The sequence below is a fragment of the Erinaceus europaeus genome, chromosome 16 (assembly GCF_950295315.1).
Source record: "Erinaceus europaeus chromosome 16, mEriEur2.1, whole genome shotgun sequence".
NCBI lineage: Eukaryota > Metazoa > Chordata > Mammalia > Eulipotyphla > Erinaceidae > Erinaceus > Erinaceus europaeus.
In genome coordinates this window covers 9,452,103-9,471,635 of record NC_080177.1, presented here as the reverse complement: position 1 = coordinate 9,471,635, position 19,533 = coordinate 9,452,103, and the positions used below count along the sequence as shown (strand labels likewise).

Sequence of the window (19,533 nt, the reverse complement as noted above, 5' to 3'; positions counted from 1 at the left end):
AACAACAGCTATTACTTCTGGAATGTCAAAAAGGAAAGTGGGCACTCTCAGGTTTCAAGCCATGTGCCTTAAACTGATGCAAGCAACTTTATTTTAGAAGTTCTAAAATTAAATGATGAGGCAATGTTAATCACATCCTGAATAACAAAGTCTCTCTTCCGTCTGGTGGCCTTACAGAACAGGGGGGAGAAAGCTTTTGTTAACACCATACAGTCTGCCCTTCAAAAAAAAACAAACATATTCTTCCTTCAAAATTCCCCGGAATTATGATGAGGTCAAACAGAGAGGCATTTTTGTATCTCTCTAGGCTTGGCGTTAGCACAATAGAAGCAATTCCACTGAAGGGCTCCATCTCGGGGAGGAAAGTTGGATTTTGTACTATGTGCACTTAACCCGGTGTGCCACTGTCCAAACCCCCGTATGGTGGAATTTTCAATGAAAATTCAAAGCAAGATTTTTTAAAAAAATATTTATTTTCCCTTTTGTTGCCCTTGTTGCTTTTCATCGTTGTAGTAGTTATTATTGTTGTTAGATAGGACAGAGAGAAATGGAGAGAGAAGGGGAAGACAGAGAGGGGGAGAGAAAGACAGACACCTGCAGACCTGCTTCACCGCCTGTGAAGCGACTCCCCTGCAGGTGGGGAGCCGGGGGCTGGAACCGGGATCCTTATGCCGGTCCCTGTGCTTTGTGCCACCTGTGCTTAACCCGCTGCGCTACAGCCCGACTCCCTAAAGCAAGATTTATTTTTCTTTGTTTGTTACTACTGATCAAGAACTTTGGGGGTGCGGTGGTAAACGCTTTTATGAATACTTTGCCTGATGAACTTACTGACTGCTTAGTTACCAAGAGAAGAAGTATTCATTCAGGGGAAAACCAAACCAGGTGAACTTGGACTTCCAAAAGGAAAGAACTTTGGAAATAATCTGATAATTCAAAACAAGCAAAGAAGAAAATAGCTCTCAAGAAGTTGAAAAACAAGATCAGAAGGGAAAACACAAAGCAGAACTTGGACTGGAGCTGGTGTATTGCACCAAAGTAAAAGACTCTGTGGTGGCTGGGGGGAGGGTTCAGGACCTGGTGCAGGGTGGTGGAGGGGGGTCTGGGGGGGGGTTAGAATGTTGTGTGGAAGACTGAGAAATGTGACATGTGTACCAACTTACAGAACAGGGGGAAGACGGGTTTTGTTAATGGCATACAGTCTTCTCTTGAAAAAAAAAATTCTTCCTTCAAAATCCCCCGGGAATTATGCTAAGGTCAAAAAGCTTCAAAGCTTTATGTATTGCACTAAAGTTCAGGTCCTAGAACATGATGGCAGAAGACCTAGTGGAGGTTGTATTGTTAAGTGGAGTATTTTACTGTTGACTGTAAACCACTGATCTCTCCAAAAAAAAAAAAAAATTAGAAGGTCCTAAATATGCCACCAGGAGAACAGTTGCCCATAAATGACTTTAATAAATGAATTATTTCAATGTTAAAAATAACTATTTTTGAATTTCCTTGAACTAACGCTTTTTTAACCTTCAAAAAGATTTATTTTATTATTATTATTATTTTAAAATATAAATTTATTCCCTTTTGTCGCCCTTGTTGTTTTATTGTTGTAGTTATTATTGTTGTCGTCATTGTTGGATAGGACAGAGAGAAATGGAGAGAGGAGGGGAAGACAGAGAGGGGGGAGAGAAAGACAGATACCTGCAGACCTGCTTCACCACCTGTGAAGCGACTCCCCTGCAGGTGGGGAGTGAGGGCTCGAACCGGGATCCTTACATCGGTCCCTGCACTTTGCGCCACCCGTGCTTAAGTCGCTGCGCCACAGCCCGACTCCCTCAAAAAGATTTATTTATGAATGAGATGGAAAGAGTAGGGGGAGAGGGCATCATACAGAGCCGGGGTCGAACCCAGGACATGAGGTCCCCAAGGCCAGTGCTCTAGCTGCTGTGCAATCCTCCTGCGACACTGCCACCCCATGCACTCACCATCCTAACACCCAGCTCCTGGCTTCCTAGTCACATCAACTGGGAAGTTCAAATTGAATTTCTCTAAGAAAGACGGAGTACCAAGCAGAGACTCACTGAATCTTGCTTCCTCACAGACATAAAACGAGTATGAGAAATATTTCAGCTCCATGTGGGGGCAGGACAGAGTAACTAAGAGGGGTTTCTGCTCAGTCCAGGGTCCAGAGTCGCCCTCATTCACTGGAAGCACAGGCTTTGTCAGGGATGAGATGCCATCTTATATAGTAGCAAACAGCTGTGCCTGAACATGTAATATCAGAGAAACCCAGAGTGCAAAGGTACAACCACCAGATATACTGTTACACGGACATTTAAAATAACCAGAAAACTATGAGGTAAGATAAAAACGATGTAACTCAGGTTACATGGGAATAAAAGCAAAAGACAATGTAAAAATAATGTACGGACAAGAGCAGGAACAGAGTAGGGAAAAATAAATATTTCTGGCTTATCGGGGGACTGGTATTGGGATGAATCATGTTAAATTTTAAAATGTGGTTTCTCTCTCAAAGAAAGAGGGGTAGAGATAGAAGGCGTAGTAGTTTCCTTCTTTTTTTTTAAATATTTATTTTATTTATTTATTCCCAAATGTTGCCCTTGTTGTTTTATTGTTGTAGTTATTATTGTTGTTGTCGTTGGATAGGACAGAGAGAAATGGAGAGAGATGGGGAGCTTCAAGCATGAGAGTCTCTTTGCATAACCATTATGCTATGAACCCCTGTAAGATTTATTTATTTTTATAAATGAGAGAAGATAAGAGAGACCGGCACACCCCTCAGCGCCCAGCTGAGCATATGCAGTGCCAGGGTTGGAATCTGGGACCTTATGCCTTTGCCCCTGTCCTCCCTGTCTGCCACTGGCTGTCTTGAGTTTCTATAATTTGCAGGTAGGGGGACTGGACTGAGAAATCTCTGGAATCAGGAGCCAGAGATGAAAGGAGCAGACTCAAATGCCCTGGATGTGCCCATTTGCTGGGAATCGTAGCCCCGTGACACAGGGAGTCTCTTCTCTTAGACATGCTCTTTCCTGCTTTACAAAGGGAGACACACCTAGTGAGGGACCTGGCTCAGGCAGACAGCAGGAATCTGAGCGCTGCTGCTTCAGATGAAGGTGTCTACGGGGTCCTTCGGTGAGATCAGCAGTTTCCCGAAGGCACTTCAGGCGCTCACAGTTGCTGCTAGGATTCATTGTTCAGTCGCACAGTCTCCGCGGACCCACACCCTTCTAAGCAGAGCTCCTGCCGGAAACATTATTATCTCCCATGCGCCGAGGACTCCCAAAATAATAGCCTGCATCGCCCTGATACGGAGCCAAGATCTGATCGGGAAGGAGAAACACATCAAAGAAGGCTCTGCACAGCCCTCTCCAAAGACTCTCTTCACACACTCCCTTCCGGCAGCTTTCCTGGATCTGGGGGAGGAGTGTGTCTGAGTGGACACATCTTGTTGTCCATCTTGGGTGGTGTGTGTGTGTGTGTGTGTGTGTGTGTGTGTGTGCTCTCTCAGTCTGATAACAGGGGGTGCTCTGTGAGGGCCTGCAGTCACCCCGACAATTCAAACCCCCAGTATACTTGGAGGCTACACAAATAAAATACACAAGGGAAGAGACCCAAAGAAGCCAGTATGTGATAGCAAGTCATTCTTGAAGGTTAACTAGGGAAGTGGGACAGAGACAGAGACGTCATTCGTTCCTGTCTAATTAGTGTTGGCAAGAGGAAGACGAAACACAATGTCACCTAGTCTCAGCCAAGAGAATGGTGTCAGAGCGACACTGATCTTGGTCCAGCCCGATAGAACAGAAAGAATCTTGCTGTTCACGTCTGAGGAGACAGCATAATGGTTCTGCAAAAGACTTCCCTGCCTGAGACTGCGAGGTCCCAGGTTCAATCCCCAGCTCCATCAAAGGTCAGAACTGAGCAGGGCTCTGGTCTTTCTTTCTGCATCTCTCTTTCTCATTAAAGTAAAATTAAAAAAAAAAAAGCTAAAAAAAGTGTCATGTTCAGATTGAAGACCCACTGGGAAGCCTCCTCAGTAACACATTCGTTACTTCTGAAAAACACTTTCTCCTTTATTTTTTTAGAATTTTTTTCTTGCCATGTAGGTTTTTTTTTTTTCTTTATTTATTTTATAGACACAGCTGGAAATCAAGAGGGAAGGGAGTGACAGAGAGGGAGAGAAACAGAGAGACAACTGCAGCCCTGCTTCACCATTTGTGAAGCTTTCTCCCTACAGGTGGGGACCGGGGGCTCGAACCTGTGTCTTTGGCCCTGTAACAAGTGAGCTCAATCAGGTGTGCCACAGCCTGGCCCCCTAAATTATTTTTATTTTGTTCTTTTATTTGATAAGAGAGTGAGAAATTGAGAGTGAAGGGGGATACAGAGAGGGAGGGAGAGAGAAACCTACAGACTTGCTTCACCACTTCTGAAGCTTTCTCCTTGCAGGTGGCATGGCAGGACTTGAACTTGGGACCTCACACTTGAAAGTCCAATGCCTTATCCACTGCACCACCTCCTGGACCACCTGAAAACCTTTTCAAGGTGATAAGCCAACTTTTTTGGTCTATCCTTAGCAGATATAATATATTACACCTTTTTTTTTTTAATTTTATTTACTTATTATTTTTTTCTGTCTCCAGAGTTATCGCTGGGTCTTGGTGACAGCACTACCTATGAATAGACTGCTCCTGATGGCCTTTTTTTTTTTTAATTCTATTGGATAGGGCAGAGAGAAATGGAGAGAGGAAGAAAATAAAGAGAGAGAGAGAGAGAAAGATAGACACCTGCAGACCTGCTTCACCGCTTGTGAAACGACCCTCCTTGCAGGTGGCAATTCAGGGTTTCGATGGGTCCTTGCTCAGCTCCTTGCACTTGGTCTCCTGCTGTTTTTATATATGATTAATTAATTTATTTGACAGAGCCAGAGAAAAATTGAGAAGGAAGGAGAGATGGAGAGAGAGAGAGAGAGAGAGAGGGAGACAGAAACACCTGTAGCCCTGCTTCACCACTCGAGCGGGAGCTTGAACCCAGGTCCTTGCACATAGTAAGATGTGTACTCAACTGGGTGTGCTACTGCCTGGGCCTCATTTTACACCTTCACTTTCTTTCTTTCTTTCCTTTTTTTTTTTTTTTTCCCCCTCCAGGGTTATTGCTAGGACTCAGTGCTGGCACTGTGAATTCACTGCTCCCGGAGGCTATTTTTCACCCCCATTTTTGTTGCCCTTGTTGCTTGTCATTATTGTTATTGTTGTTTTTAGTGCTGTTGTTGGTGGATAGGACAGAGAGAAATGGAGAGAGGAAGGGAAGACAGAGAGGGGGAGAGAAAGACAGACACCTGCAGACCTGCTTCACTGCTTATGAAGCGACTCCCCTGCAGGTAGGGAGCTGGGGACTCAAATTGGGATTCTTACACTGCACTTTGAGCCACCTGGGCTTGACCCACTGCACTACCACCTGACCCCCTTCTTTCCTTTTTTTTTTTTTAAAATAATTTATTTATTTATTCATGAGTAAGATAGGAAGAGAGAGAGAAAGAACCAGACATCACTCTGGTACACGTGCTGCCAGGGATTGAACTCGGGACCTCATGCTTTATCCACTGCGCCACCTCCCAGACCACTACACCTTCATTTTCTGACTCACCCACCCTCTCATTCTTCAAGGTGGGAGGCCCCGTTTTGCAGAAGGGACCCAGGCTCGTCAAGGTCACACCCATCAGGAGAAGAACCAAATAAACTGGCCGTTGGTGACTCCACCGCACTGAGCGCTCCACTGCACCATGTGACTGTGTGTGCGTGTGTGTGTGTGTGCGTGTGTGCATGGGGCGAGGGGACCTGACCATTAAGGCGATAGATAACTTGACACCTTCTGGGTCACAAGCCGCTGAGCAGAGTGGAAAGAGTGTGGCACCTGAGGCCTGCAGCTCTGGCTGAGTCACATGGTGCAGGTGAGGTGTCTGACACATCGCCCTGACAGCCTGCGAGTCAGTTTCCTGTCCTGCCGAACGAACTCGGGGGAAGTCATACTCAGCTTGCCACAATGGAAATGGCAGCGCTAAGAGAAGGCAAGTGAATGGCTATTATCATTTAGGACAATCTATTCATTAGCCAGGGAGGTAGCTCTCCTGAATAAACAAAGGGAATCCCAGCAAACACTCAGACTGGGAGGGGAGATTAGCAGCAAGCTTGGAGGGAAAGGACAGGTTCTAGACTATGCTTATTATTTTTTTCTATAGAGGCAGAGAGAAACTAAGAAGGCGGGGTTGGGGTGGGGGGGTGGGGGGTCGGGTGCTGCAGCACTGCCAATGAAGCTTTTAACCCTGCAGTTGGGGCCAGGAGCGTGAACCCTGGTCCTTGCGCACTGTAATGTGTACATTCAACCAGGTGCACCATCGCCCAGTGCCCAAGGCCTCGCTTCTTAAACTCACAGCCAGATACCGGTCTCACCCAGAACCTCAAGCAAGGACTCAGGAGAGGCTAGAAAAGAATTCCATCGCCAGCAGTAAAAGGTTCCTGGGGGACACTGAAGACAAAACACAGCTTGAGACTCCCCGAGACGTAAGCCCAATGGTAGAGGTGCTTGGGTTTTTAAATAGTTCTTTTCATCTTTATCTTTCATCTTCATGACTGTAAATGCTAGGGATTCCAAATACAGAATGTTCAGAGGGGCAGAGACCAGAACTCTTAGAGCCGACAGTCACAGCAACCCTCTTTTCCTTTATGAAAACTAGTCACTCAAGTCTACTGCTCTGCCTTCAAAGTATCTATCATGTCTTTGCTTTGCTGGTTCTACTTCCACTTTTACTACAGCAGGGGTGTTGTATTAAATGTTGGCATAGATGTCTCTGACACTCAAAGGTTCAAAGGTGTTATTCGTGTGTGTGTGTGTGTGTGTGTGTGTGTAGTGAACATGTAACTCTAGTAGCTCTAGTAACCATGGTGTGCCTGCATAGTGTGATAAAGACAGAGACATATGTGTGCATAGGATAAGACTCAACCCGAACCTGACTGGCCAAAGGAAACATAACCTTAAAACCAGAGACAAGCTAAGTGTAAGTAAAGGCTCAGAAAGCAGCTGGACAAAGCACCTTCCACCGTTACTGACCAGGATGCTGCCGGTGCTGCTGAAAATTTAAAGCACACGCAGCTAGGCTAAGGAACCGCTTCCCCCAGCTCCAGGGGCCTCACTCATCTGGTCGTGCCAGCAGAGCAGACAAAGGGCCTCCTTCCCTGCGACACAGCGGTGGTGACCACGTCATGAGCCTTACCTGCGAACAGCTATTAGTAAGGAGAGGTATCGGGTTGACTGTGTGTTGTGTGGCCTTTCTCTGGCATCTAAAAATAAGTAAACAAAACAAAACAAAAAAAACTACTGCTTAACCCCAACACGCTCTCAGAGTGAGTCCTTGCTCTAAATTCCTTGCTCGGGACAGTGTGTGTGCGCGATTAAACCAGACCACCACTCAGCTCTGTCTTATGGTGGTGCTGAGGATTGAACCTCAGACCGTGGCACCTCAGGCATGAAAAGCTTTTGTATAACCATTATGTTATGTTATCTTTCCTTCCTTTCTCTTTTCTTTTATTATTTTCTATTATTTACTTATTGGATAGAGATAAAGAAAGGAGTGCAGAAAGGGGAGAAAGAGACAGGGAGGCACCTGCAGCACTGCCTTACCACTCATGAAGTTTCCTTCTTGCAAGTGGGGACTGGGGGCTTGAACCTGGGTCCTTGCACATTGTAACATGTGCGCTCAACCAGGTGCACTGCCACCTGCCCCCCCTTCCTTAATTGTTTATTGGGGGATTAATGTTTTACAGTTGCCAGTAAATAGAATAGTTTGCACTTGCATAACATTTCTCAGTTTTCCACATAAAAATACAACCCCCACTAGGTCTTCTGCCATCATGTTCCAGGACCTGAACTCTGGCCCCCCCACCCACCCCAGAGTCTTTTACTTTGGTGCAATACAACAGCCTTTTTTCTTTCTTTCCTTCCTTTCTTCCTTTCTCCCTTTCTTTCTTTCTTTCTTTCTTTCTTTCTTTCTTTCTTTCTTTCTTACCAGAGCACTGCTCAGCTCTGGCTTATGGCGGTGTGGGGGATTGAACCTGGGACTTGAGAACCTCAGGCATGAAAGTCTCTTTGCATAACCATTATGCTATACCCCACACCCGCCTTTTCTCTCTTCTATTCTAGCAGAGTACTGCTCAGCTGTAGCTACTGGTGGTGCCTGGGAGCATCAAGCCTGGACCTCTTGCACAAAAGTCCTATGCACTGCCTCTTTATAATCCCCCAGTCCCTGCAACTCTAAGCCTCCAGCCCAGATGTGGGAGAGGAATCAGTGGGCTGGTGAGTCGCTGGGCACCCTGGTGTGTCTGCCAGTGTTGGCAGGTGCTCACCATTGCTCCATTGCTCAGGACACCAGCGCAGCTGCCGCAGCCACTGACTCTCACACGGCACGGCCCCAAGTCCACCTTCACTTCCTGCTCCGATCTGTGGTCACAGGCTCGGCAAATGTCACGCCAGCTGCCAGTTTCCTCCTCGTCTTTCTTTCATTTCTCTCACTCTCTTTCTTCCTCCCTTCCTTTCTTTTGCCACCAGGGTTATCACTCAGGCTCGATGCTGGCACTATGAATCCACTGTTTCCGGTGGTCATTTCTTTCCTTTAATTTTCTTTTTTTTTTAAATATTTATTTAATTTATTTATTCCCTTTTGTTGCCCTTGTTTTATTGTTGTAGTTATTATTGTTGTTGTCGTTGTTGGATAGGACAGAGAGAAATGAAGAGAGGAGGGGAAGACAGAGAGGGGGAGAGAAAGATAGACACCTGCAGACCTGCTTCACCGCCTGTGAAGCGACTCCCCTGCAGGTGGGGAGCCGGGTTCGAACCGGGATCCTTATGCCAGTCCTTGCGCTTAGCGCCACCTGCGCTTAACCCGCTGTGCTACAGCCCGACTCCCTAATTTTCTTTTTTTTTTTATATTAGATAGAACAGACAGAAATTGAAAAGGGAGGAGAAGATAGAGAGGGAAAGAGAAAGACAGACACATGCAGACCTGCCTCATCCCTTGATGAAGTGTCCTCCCTGCAGCTGGGAGTGGGGTCTCAAACCTGTGCTCTATATATACAATGGAATATTACTCAGCTATGAATAGCATGAATTCACCTTCTTCACCTCATCTCATCTTGGATGGAGCTGGAAGGAATCATGTGAAGTGAGATCAGCTAGAAAGAGAAGGATGAATATGGGATGATCTCACTCATGGACAGAAGTTGAGAAACAATCACAGAAGGGGAAACACAGAGCAGAACCTGGACTGGAGTTGGGGTACTGCCCCTAGTGAGGGATTCTTGGTGGTGGTGGTAGTGGGGTTTCAGGTTCTGGTGCAGGATGGCAGACGAGGACGTAGGGTGGGAGAGTGTTTTGCAGAAAAACTGAGAAACTTAACACATGTACTGACGACTGTATTTACTGTAAACCATTAATCCAATAAAAAAGGAAAGGAAAGGAAACATGGTCCAGTTATGACCATGACTAGTGACACTTGTCAACACTCTCTGCTCTGATTCCAGCCCTGGGAATCCAAGTCGTCCCTGAACTACTTTATCTCTGAGGAGATAAGCAGCTGCCCCCCGCCACCCCCCCCCCTGGAAGCACCGCCCTTACACTCTCACCAGCTGGGCTGGGCTGCCGACTGATTTTCCAGGATGGTTGGTCAGTGTCCCCAGGCTGCTTTGTCCCAGCGACTTCACAAACCCCGTTTGGAGACACGCACATGCCCAGGACCAAGGTCTGCGTGTGAGGGGGAAGTAGCTCATCTCTCTTTCCTCACTTCTTTCATTTCAACTTGAGTTTGTGACCCTGATTTCTAACCCAGAAATAACAGCCGGTCCCTCCTGTCTCCATCTCCACATCTTGAGGAAACAGGAGAGAGGCTGGAACTCCTGGAACGCTGCCTCTGTGTGTGGCATCCTCTCGTATCACCTGCAGACAGGCTCACACGGGGGAGAAGCACAAGGCCACCACGAGCTTCTCTCCTAGTGGGATGGAACAAACGTCCCCACTGCCTGCACAGTCCCTCAGATACCCTTGGTGCAGGAGAGAAGCTTCTTTCACTGGACAGTCGCAAGTGCTGGTGAGGATGTGGAGACAGAGAAGCTCTGGTTCATGGCTGGTGGGAATGTGAGCTGATACAGCCTCTCTGGAAAGTTATATGGACAGTTATTAAAGAAAGAAAAATGGTGGCTCAGTGATTCCCCAGCACTGCATGTGCCAGAGTGATGTTCTGGTGTCCTCTCTCTCTCTCTCTCATAAATAAATATGGAATCGGGAGTCAGGCGGTAGCGCGGTGGGTTAAGTGCACGTGGCACAAAGCACAGGGACTGGCAAAAGGATCCCAGTTCAAGCCCCTGGCTCCCCATCTGCAGGGGAGTCGCTTCACAGGCGGTGAAGCAGGTCTGCAGGTGTCTGTCTTTATCTCCCCCTCTCTGTCTTGCCCTCCTCTCTCCATTTCTCTCTGTCCTATCCAACAATGACAACATTAATAACAACAACAATAATAACTACAACAACAATGAAAAAGAACAAGGGCAACAAAAGGGAAAATAAATTAATTAATTTAAAATTTTTTAAAAAGATAAATGGAATTAATCTAAATGCCCATCAACAGATGACTATACAAAGAAGCTGTGGAATATATACTCCATGGAATACTTCTCTGCAATCAAAGAGGATCATACTGTGTTCTTTGGGGCAAAGTGGGTGGAACTGTAGGAGATGGTGGTTAGCAAAATAAGAGGTGAGGGGTCCAGGCAGTGGTGTACCTGGTTAAGTACACACACACACACACACACACACACACACACACTACAGAGTGCAAGGACTGAGGTTCAAGCCCCTGGTCCCCACCTGCAGGAGGAAAGCTTCACAAGAGGTGAAGTAGAGCTACAGGTGTCTGTCTGTCTTTCTCTGGCTTCTTCCCTTCCCCTCTCAATTTCTCTCTGTCCTAACCCAATAATAAATAATTTAAAAAAGATTAACAATTTTTATTAAAAAATAAATGAAAGGTGAAAGACAACTACTGGAGGGTTTTGCTCGTGGAATCTAGAGAACTGAACCACAGGAACTTACAAAAACAAACCAAAAAACACCAAAGAAAACAACAAACAGAAACACACAGAAATAAAGGAACTGTCCCTAAGACTTCGTGAGAACTCTGACTGTTATCTTTGGGAGGATGAAGGCACATGTGTGGTGTGAAACCATGCCCTGTCAACCCAGAATCTTGTAAAGCTCTATTCATCACAGCTTCAGGGGTAAAAAGAAGGAGAAGAAGGAGAGGCAGGGGGAGGAGGAGGAGGAGGAGGAACAGAAGATACACTCAACAGACTAAGACTCTGCCATTAAAGAGATGACACCACGTCTTTCATGACCAGACAGATGGTACTGGAGGTGATGGTGAGATAAGTGAGAAAGCAAAACTACTGGGTGGTCTCAGCCATATGCAGAATTCGTAGAATTAAAGCAAACAAGCTTGCCAAAAAAAAAAAAAAAATTCCTAATAGCAAGCAAACTGATACTCAGCTTCTGTAGAAACTGTTGTGGTTATGGGAGGAAGTGGAAGGGCCACCTGTGGAGGACAGGGAGAGAGGTCACTTTGGTGTGGAGGTACTGGAACTCAAGACGGGGTGGTAAGGAGCACAGTGTATCCAGATCTGAAACCACCCTGAAAATCTTGTCCTGTGGTAAAGCAATCTTCAGCTAATTTATAAAAAAGAAAATGCAGATAGGAGTGAAGAACACGCAAACATACAGAAAAGAGAACACATGGGCCAGATGCACACATTGAGTGCACACATTCCAATGTGCAAAGACCCAGGTTCAAGCCCTCTGCCCCCACTTGCAGGGGAAAAGCTTTACGAGTGGTGAAGCAGGGCTGCAGGTATCTCTCTCCCTCCTTATCTCCCCCACCCATCTCTATTGGTCTATATCCAAAATAAATAGTAAATTAAAATATTTAGAAAAAGAATAGATCTGACCAAAAACAAATTTCAATAAATTAAAAGAAAAAAAGATTTCTTTGCCAGCTTCTAGGACAATGGACTTGGTTTTCATTCACGTGTTCAGGCAGATAGATATAGCCCCTGGCCACACAAGAGCCCAGTTGGCTCATGGGAGCAACTGTACACCTGGTTCTTTCTCCCCAAAACAGTATTTACCTGCTTCCTCTCCCCCCCCTCCAACATTATCTGGAAGAGTTTCCAAACCAGGAGAGACCTCAGGTCATACAGTCAATCGATTCTTTCAGAAGCAAAGAAACTTAGATCCAGATGAGTACCTGGATCATTGCCCAAAACCACCAATCAGTGAGAATAAATCTTCAGTATGAGAGAGAGAGAGGATTCCTCAAAGTCGAGGGCCATAGCCACTGGGTAGAAAGGCCAGCTTTTACCCTCTGTGGCTGGGCAGTCATCTCCAGATGCTGGAATGTTCTAGATCATCTTGGCTCGCCTGGGGGCTTTGGAGCTGGAGAATGCGGATACCATTAACCAGAACCCTCAGGAAGGGACGGAGAGACCAAGAAGGGAAGTTTTGCCCCACAGTCATCTACTATTAAGTTCTGAGTGGTGAGAATATGACTGGGGTGGCTTCTGTGTCCTGTCTGAAAATGTCCATAAAAGTCAACAAAATTGGGGGAGTCAGGCGGTAGCGCAGCAGGTTAAGTGCACGTGGTGCAAAGCGCAAGGACCGGCCTAAGGATCCGGATTCCAGCTCCCCACCTGCGGGTGTGTGTGTGTGTGTGTGTGTGTGTGTGTCTGTGTCACTTCACAAGTGGTGAAGCAGGTCTGCAGGTGTCTATCTTTCTCTCCCCCCCTCTGTCTCCCCCTCCTCTCTCCATTTCTCTCTGTCCTATCTAACAATGATGACATCAACAACAACAACAATAATAACTACAACAATAAAACACCACAAAGGCAACAAAAGGGGGGGAAAAAAAAGTCAACAAAATTGCAAAAGCACTTCAACCCCACACAGACCCAGAGCTGAGTCAGGTGAAAAGGATTTTGAAATCCATGACCATGTAATGCTGGGTGTTTACCAGTCAAATGCCTGTAGAAAATGGAAAACAAATGACAAAACACACCAAACATGTTCAGACCCGCACTACCCAAGAAAGAAAAGAGAAAAGAGGGGCACAGAGGGAAAGAGTCCAGCTGACAAAACAGCGAGACATGCTTCTTGCGCCAGTCCCACACAAAGGACCTACAATTCCAAGGACAGTCACTGGGCGGTCAGATGGGAAGAGAAACGTTGCATGGTTCCAGTTCCAGGCCCCAAGATGATCAGAGAAAAAGATCTGGTAGCACCATACACCCTACAGACTCTATGCTCAAGGCAGCAGGGCTTTGAATAGCAACGCACAAAAGCTCAAAGCTCTTAGGATCGGGAGTGAAAAAAGGGAGCTGGGACAAAGCCTGCTTGTGGCTGATATTAATTAACCAGCTCTTGCAAAAGACTCACAGGCCCGGCCTTCCCCCCCCGCCCCCCACTACACCGTGCGCTCACTCCCCAGGCCCTGGGCAGTCTCTTTCTCATACCTGATGATGACACACTGGTTCTCTCTGTCAATGATCATGTTTCTGTACATGTTATCTGCCAGAGCGTAGATGTGGGGTGGGTTCTCATACTGGGCCTGGAAAAGAAAACAAAGAAGAAAATAAATAAAAAATAAAAATAGATCCCTTTTTGTTTGGATTACCCAATTTGTAGCATTTTAAATCTAACCTAGCAGCTACTAATATAAATCTCCAAGCAGTAGTTTTGCCTTTGCAGAAAAGAAGCTCAGACAAAGACCTTCCAGGCACTAAGGCAGCACTGTAATGTGCTCAGTGCACCAGGGAGAAAGAAAGAGAGGAAGGAAGGAAGGAAGGAAGGAAGGAAGGAAACTCAAAGCCTTGGTCAAAGGCAACACTCTCAGTGCCTTTGCTTAGTCTTGGGAGAACATTCGCCCTTGCCAGGTCTCACATCTGAAACCTCACCTTAAAGGCGGCACAGTGTCAAAGATCCATGACCTGGTGTAGGTTCTAAAGGAAGGTGCCTAGCACAGTGAAGGCAGGATGGGGAAAGGCTTCTCCTGCTGGCTCACATGTGAGTGAAGCATCAGACACTGCCGCTTCACACCTAAACACCTCTCTCTGCCAGTGGCGTTCCCCTTCTAAATGTTCCAGAAGGCACTTGGGTAGCAGGTTGGAAGACAAGACCACTCAAAACCTGGATCTGGCTTTCTTGAGAATTCTAAAACCCTGAACTTTTTACATTATTATAATTATTATTAATAATTATTATTATTTCCTTCCTGGGTTCCCAGAAATAAAGAACTGAGGTTTTCTATGAATAAGAAGATACACCCAATCTCTTCCTTAAGAGGGCAGGAGACATAGCTCCCAAGGGGAAAACTGACTTGACCAGTTTGTTTCATCTCTATGGGAAGAGGGGAAAAAAAAAAGTCAACACGTGAAGACAGTTTCTGGGCTTTGTGCTTTATTCTCCTGGGGCATGTTGGCAGATATGCCTAGAGAAAAACTAAGAAGTCGCCCCCCCCCCCAATAAACTCACTGTCGCTTGAGGACTTCAAACCTGTTTCATTCAATTTCTTTCTTTTCTGTCTCCCCCCCCTTTTTTTTCCTCCAGGGTTATTACTAGGGCTCGGTGCTGGCACTACAAATCCACTGCTCCTGGAGGCCATTTCCCTCGCACCCCCATTTTATTGGACAGAACAGAGAGAAATTTAGAGAGGAGGAAGATAGAGAAAGGGAAAGTAAAAGAGAGATATCTGCAGACCTGCTTGGCAGCTTGTGAAGCATCCTCACTGCAGGTGGAGAGCCGGAGACCTATTCTAGGCAATAGGAGATAGTTCTCCCAGTACTGTGTTTGCCTTAACCCTGCATGAGGTGCATGGCTTAAGTCCCCCCACCTCATGGTAGCACCACAGCACCAGAGAAAACTCCAGCGGTGGGCAAGCAGTTATCATCCTCCTGGTTCTCTCTGTCTGAAATAAATAATGAATTAACTCACCCATGAGCAGCAGCAAAAGGTCCTGCTTCAGCAACAAACAAATGAATAAATGTTTTGCTACCATAAAGAGTGAAAAGACCAGATCCAGCATGAGAAGACACCTGGACTCCTATCTTTCTCATCGTTGGTCCTCTCTCTCTCTAAATAAAATTGGCTCTTTTATTTTTAAATTTATTTATTCCCCTTTGTTGCCCTTGTTGTTTTATTGTTGTAGTTATTATTGATGTCGTTGTTGTTGGAAAGGACAGAGAGAAATGGAGAGAGGAGGGGAAGACAGAGAGGGGGAGAGAAAGATAGACACCTGCAGACCTGCTTCACCGCCTGTGAAGCGACTCCCCTGCAGGTGGGGAGCCAGTGGCTCGAACCAGGATCCTTACGCCAGTCCTTGCGCTTTGCGCCACCTGCGTTTAATCTGCTGTGCTACCACCCGACTCCCTGGTCCCATCTCTTAACACAGGGGTAACAGTGACCACGCTGGGGGCAGAATGGTGGTGCACACAGTTGAGTCCACATGTTACAATGTGCAGAGATCCAGGTTCAAGGTCCCGGTCCTTACCTACAGAGGGAAAGCTTCACAAACGGTGAAGCAGGGCTGCAGGTATCTCTCTCCCTATCTTCCCCTTCTTGATTCCCCTCTTTATTTATCCAACAGATGATAGATAAATATCTATATATTTTAAAAGTGGCCATGCTACAAATCTCACAAGGTAACAGAGACGAGATGAAACAGCATAGAAATATTGGAAGGAATTCCCCAATAAAGAAGTTAAAAATATATATATATTTCAAAAAGAAAGAAAGAAAGAAAGCAATATTGGAAGGAAAGGCCTAACTGATGTCACCTGGTCCTGGACCTTCCAGTGCCCTGACTCACAGGCCCAGAAATTGTCACTCAGTGCAAACTCTGCTGCTAGCACATCTGTCCCAGCAGATGCCCCAGTCTCCTCCACATTGTGGCAGCTGCCTCAAAAAGACGCTTTTTCTTGCCAAGGCTGGTTGACTGAAACACTCTCTAGGGGGAAGGGCCAGAATGGACATCAGCCCCTCCAACACCTTCTGGCCATGGGGCTTCATGGACAAGCCCTCAAGACAGAGTCTTGGTGGAGGAACTTCTCTTCACCCAGACTGCTGGCACAGAATTCTCTCCTGACACCCCATTTACAGACAGCAGCCTGGGCGATTATAAGGAAAAGAAGAGATGTGGAGAAAGTGGATGGGATCGGGCCTGGCAGGGGTACACATTCCCATGCTCATTGTCCTGGGTTCACGCACCTACTTCTCCTGCAGGGGAGGCAGGCTTCATGAGCGGTGAAGAAGTCTTTGGGCGTCTACCCCCCTCTTTCTCTATATAACCTCCTCCCCTCTCAAGTTCTCTCTGTCCTACCAAATAAAAGTAGAAAGAAAAAACAATGGCTAAAAAAAAAAAAAAAAAAGAAAAAACAATGGCTGCTGGGGGGGGTGGTGGCGGAGTGGTGGTTCATAGTGTCAGCACAGAGCCTCAATGATAATCCTGGAGGCAATGTGGTCCGGGAGGTGGTGCAGTGAATAAAGCATTGGATTTTCTTTTTTTTTTTTTAAATTTTTTATTAATATTTATTTAATCCCTTTTGTTGCCCTTGTTTTATTGTTGTAGTTATTATTGTGGTTGTTACAGATGTCGTCGTTGTTGGACAAGACAGAGAGAAATGGAGAGAGGAGGGGAAGACAGAGAGGGGGAAAGACAGACACCTGCAGACCTGCTTCACCGCCTGTGAAGTGACTGCCCTTCAGGTGGGGAGTCGGTGGCTCGAACCCAGGATCCTTACGCCGGTCCTTGCGCTTTGTGCCACGTGCACCTAACCTGCTGTGCTACAGCCCGACTCCCAGCACTGAATTTTCAGCCACGAGATCCTGAGTTCGATCCCTGGCAGCACATGTACCAGAGTGATGTCTGGTTCTTTCTCATGAATAAATAAATTCTTAAAAAAGAAAGAAAGAAAGAAAGAAAGAAAGAAAGAAAGAAAGAAAGAACGAAAGAAAGAAAGAAAGAGGAAAGAATAGAAGAAGAGGGAAAGGTAGAAACAAATCACTCCCTAGTAAGGTTTCTGAGCACATGACTATGTTTTTTTTCCCTAATGGTTTCTCACGTATAATCTTGTCGAACCCCTCACCTACCTGGGGAAAGGCCTTTTCCTTTGTACAGGCATTTCCTCCACCTTGAACCCCTTTAATACCCAATCTTGAGTCCTAGCTCCAGTGCTCCATACATCACAGTCCTTTATCTTTCTGAGCCTCAGTTTCCACATCTGTGCAATGGGGCTGGCTGCAGTCAGACACAGCCAGCAAACAGGACTGTTTCACGACTGTGAAAAGAAAGATCACAGAGTCCTGACACTTAGTCAACACTGGACAACACTGACCACTTGCAGCAAAAGGAGGAGAAGGAAGAGGAAGAAGACAAGAAGGAGGAGAAAGAGGAGAAAGGGAAGGAGAAGGAGAGGAAGAAAGAGAAACAAAGAAAAAATACATTCAAATTCTAGAGTCCTCCATCATTATCTTCTTTTTCTTCATTTTTTAAAAAATATTTTATTTGTTTATTTAATAATGAGAAATGGGGGTGGCAGACTTCACTCTGGTATATGGGCTGCCAGGGACTGAACTCAGGACCTCATGCTTGAGAGGCCAATGCTTTATCTACTGGGCCATCTCCAGGACACTTCTTCAATTTTTTTGTTTGTTAAACTGACCAGAGAGCACAGCTCACCTCTCTCTGGCTTACGGTGCTGTGAGGGATTGAGCCAAGGACTTCAGACGCTCTAGTATTGAAAGTCTCTGGGCATAATCACTACGCTATCTCTCTTGCCCTCTAAGGTTTCTCTTTAAAGAGAACCCTCCAAAGGATGAAGTGGTCTTGCAGTGGACTTGGAGCGACACTCGGCAGAGAAGTGGGAAGAAGCAGGGCCAGCGCACAGCTCTGCACCCACCCTGGCTGCCTCCTGGGCAGAGCCAGCCTCGGCGGACACAGTCCCCTTGTGCCCGGCCGCGATAATGGCAGCATTCTCAAAGGCCTTTCGCGTGGCAGCCTCCTTCGGCTCTGCGACCAGCACCATTCATGCTGCAACAATGAGGCGGGTTCTCTTGCTGATGTGCCTTCCACTTCAACTGATGCATCTGCTGTGTGGCTGCCCTTCTGTTTGTTTTCCAGGGGTCAGATTAATGAAGGCTCTTGTGCTGGGGCTGCAGAGGGAGGAGGGGAGGGGAGGGGAGGGGGGCATCGACGGGGAGGTCTGGGGAAGTGACAGCCACCGGGTGTGACTAATCAGTGAGGAGCACAGCACTACAGAGGCTTTGGGACAGGGCCTTCAGCAGACAGAGTGACGCCACACCCACATTCTTCATGGGTTACAGCCACAGCTCACCTAAGGTTCTGGTTCTAGTTCTGGTTCTGAGGAGTGGAGCTCACAGCCCTGCTCATTTTTTTACCCCACCTCCCGCTATTCTTGATGTTTCAGTCGTTGTCCTTAGAACTCTGTGGGGCATGTGGGAGGAGGAAGCCAGCCCCAAGGAGTAGGTCACTTGGCCCGTGTAATAGGATAGTGGCACACCTGGTTGAGCACACACATTTCAATGTGCAAAGACCCAGGTTCAAGCCCCTGGTCCCCTCCTGCAGGAGGGAAGCTTCATAGGTGGTTTAAAAACAAAAACAAAAACCCACGGCTGCAGGTGTCTCTCTCCCTGTTAATCCCCCCTCCCCTCTCAAGTTTTCTGTCTCCATACAAAAATAAATAAAGATTTAAAAAATTAAAAAGAGTAATAACAGGAAAGACTGAGTGGGGAAGTGCAAGTTGGTGACATTACTTCATCTTGAGCTCAGCTGAAAGGACTGTCTAGTAGTCATGTGTTTTACCTAATCAGAAAACTAGTCACACAGGGTATGCACCTACTGCTTGGGGCTGTCTTGCTTGTTATTACTATTTTTTCTTTTTTGGCTTCCAGGGTTATTTCTGGGACTCGGTGCCTGTACCACGAATCCACTGCTCCGAAGGCCATTCTTTCCCCTTTTGTTGCTTGCTGGGTTTTTTTTTTTTTTTTTTAATTGTTGCTATTGTTGTCATTGTTGTTGGATAGGACAGAGAAATCGAGTGGGGAAAACAGAGGAAGAAAGAAAGATACCTGCAGACTTGCTTCACCGCTTATGAAGCGACCCCCTGCAGGTAGGGAGCAGGAGGCTCGAACCAGGATCCTTGAGCTTCACACAATGTGCGCTTAACACATTTTTTTATCTATTTATTCTCTTTTGTTGCCCTTGTTTTATTGTTGTAGTTGTTATTGTTGTTGTTCTTGATGTCATTGTTGTTGGATAGGACAGAAAGAAATGGAGAGAAGAGAGGAGGACAGAGGGGGAGACAAAGATAGACACCTGCAGACCTGCTTCACTGCTTGTGAAGCGACTGTCTTGCAGGTGGGGAGCCG

At 46.4% G+C, this 19,533-nt stretch overlaps 1 protein-coding gene across 1 annotated transcript in view; it reads right to left on the bottom strand.

Moving 5' to 3' along the window:
* MYO1E (myosin IE) overlaps positions 1-19,533 on the bottom strand; it is a 221,547-nt gene that overhangs the window by 99,899 nt on the left and 102,115 nt on the right. Inside the window, exon 4 of the mRNA XM_016192846.2 lies at positions 13,605-13,699. Coding sequence (XP_016048332.1) covers positions 13,605-13,699 — 95 coding nt within the window. The remainder of the gene's footprint in view (positions 1-13,604; positions 13,700-19,533) is intronic.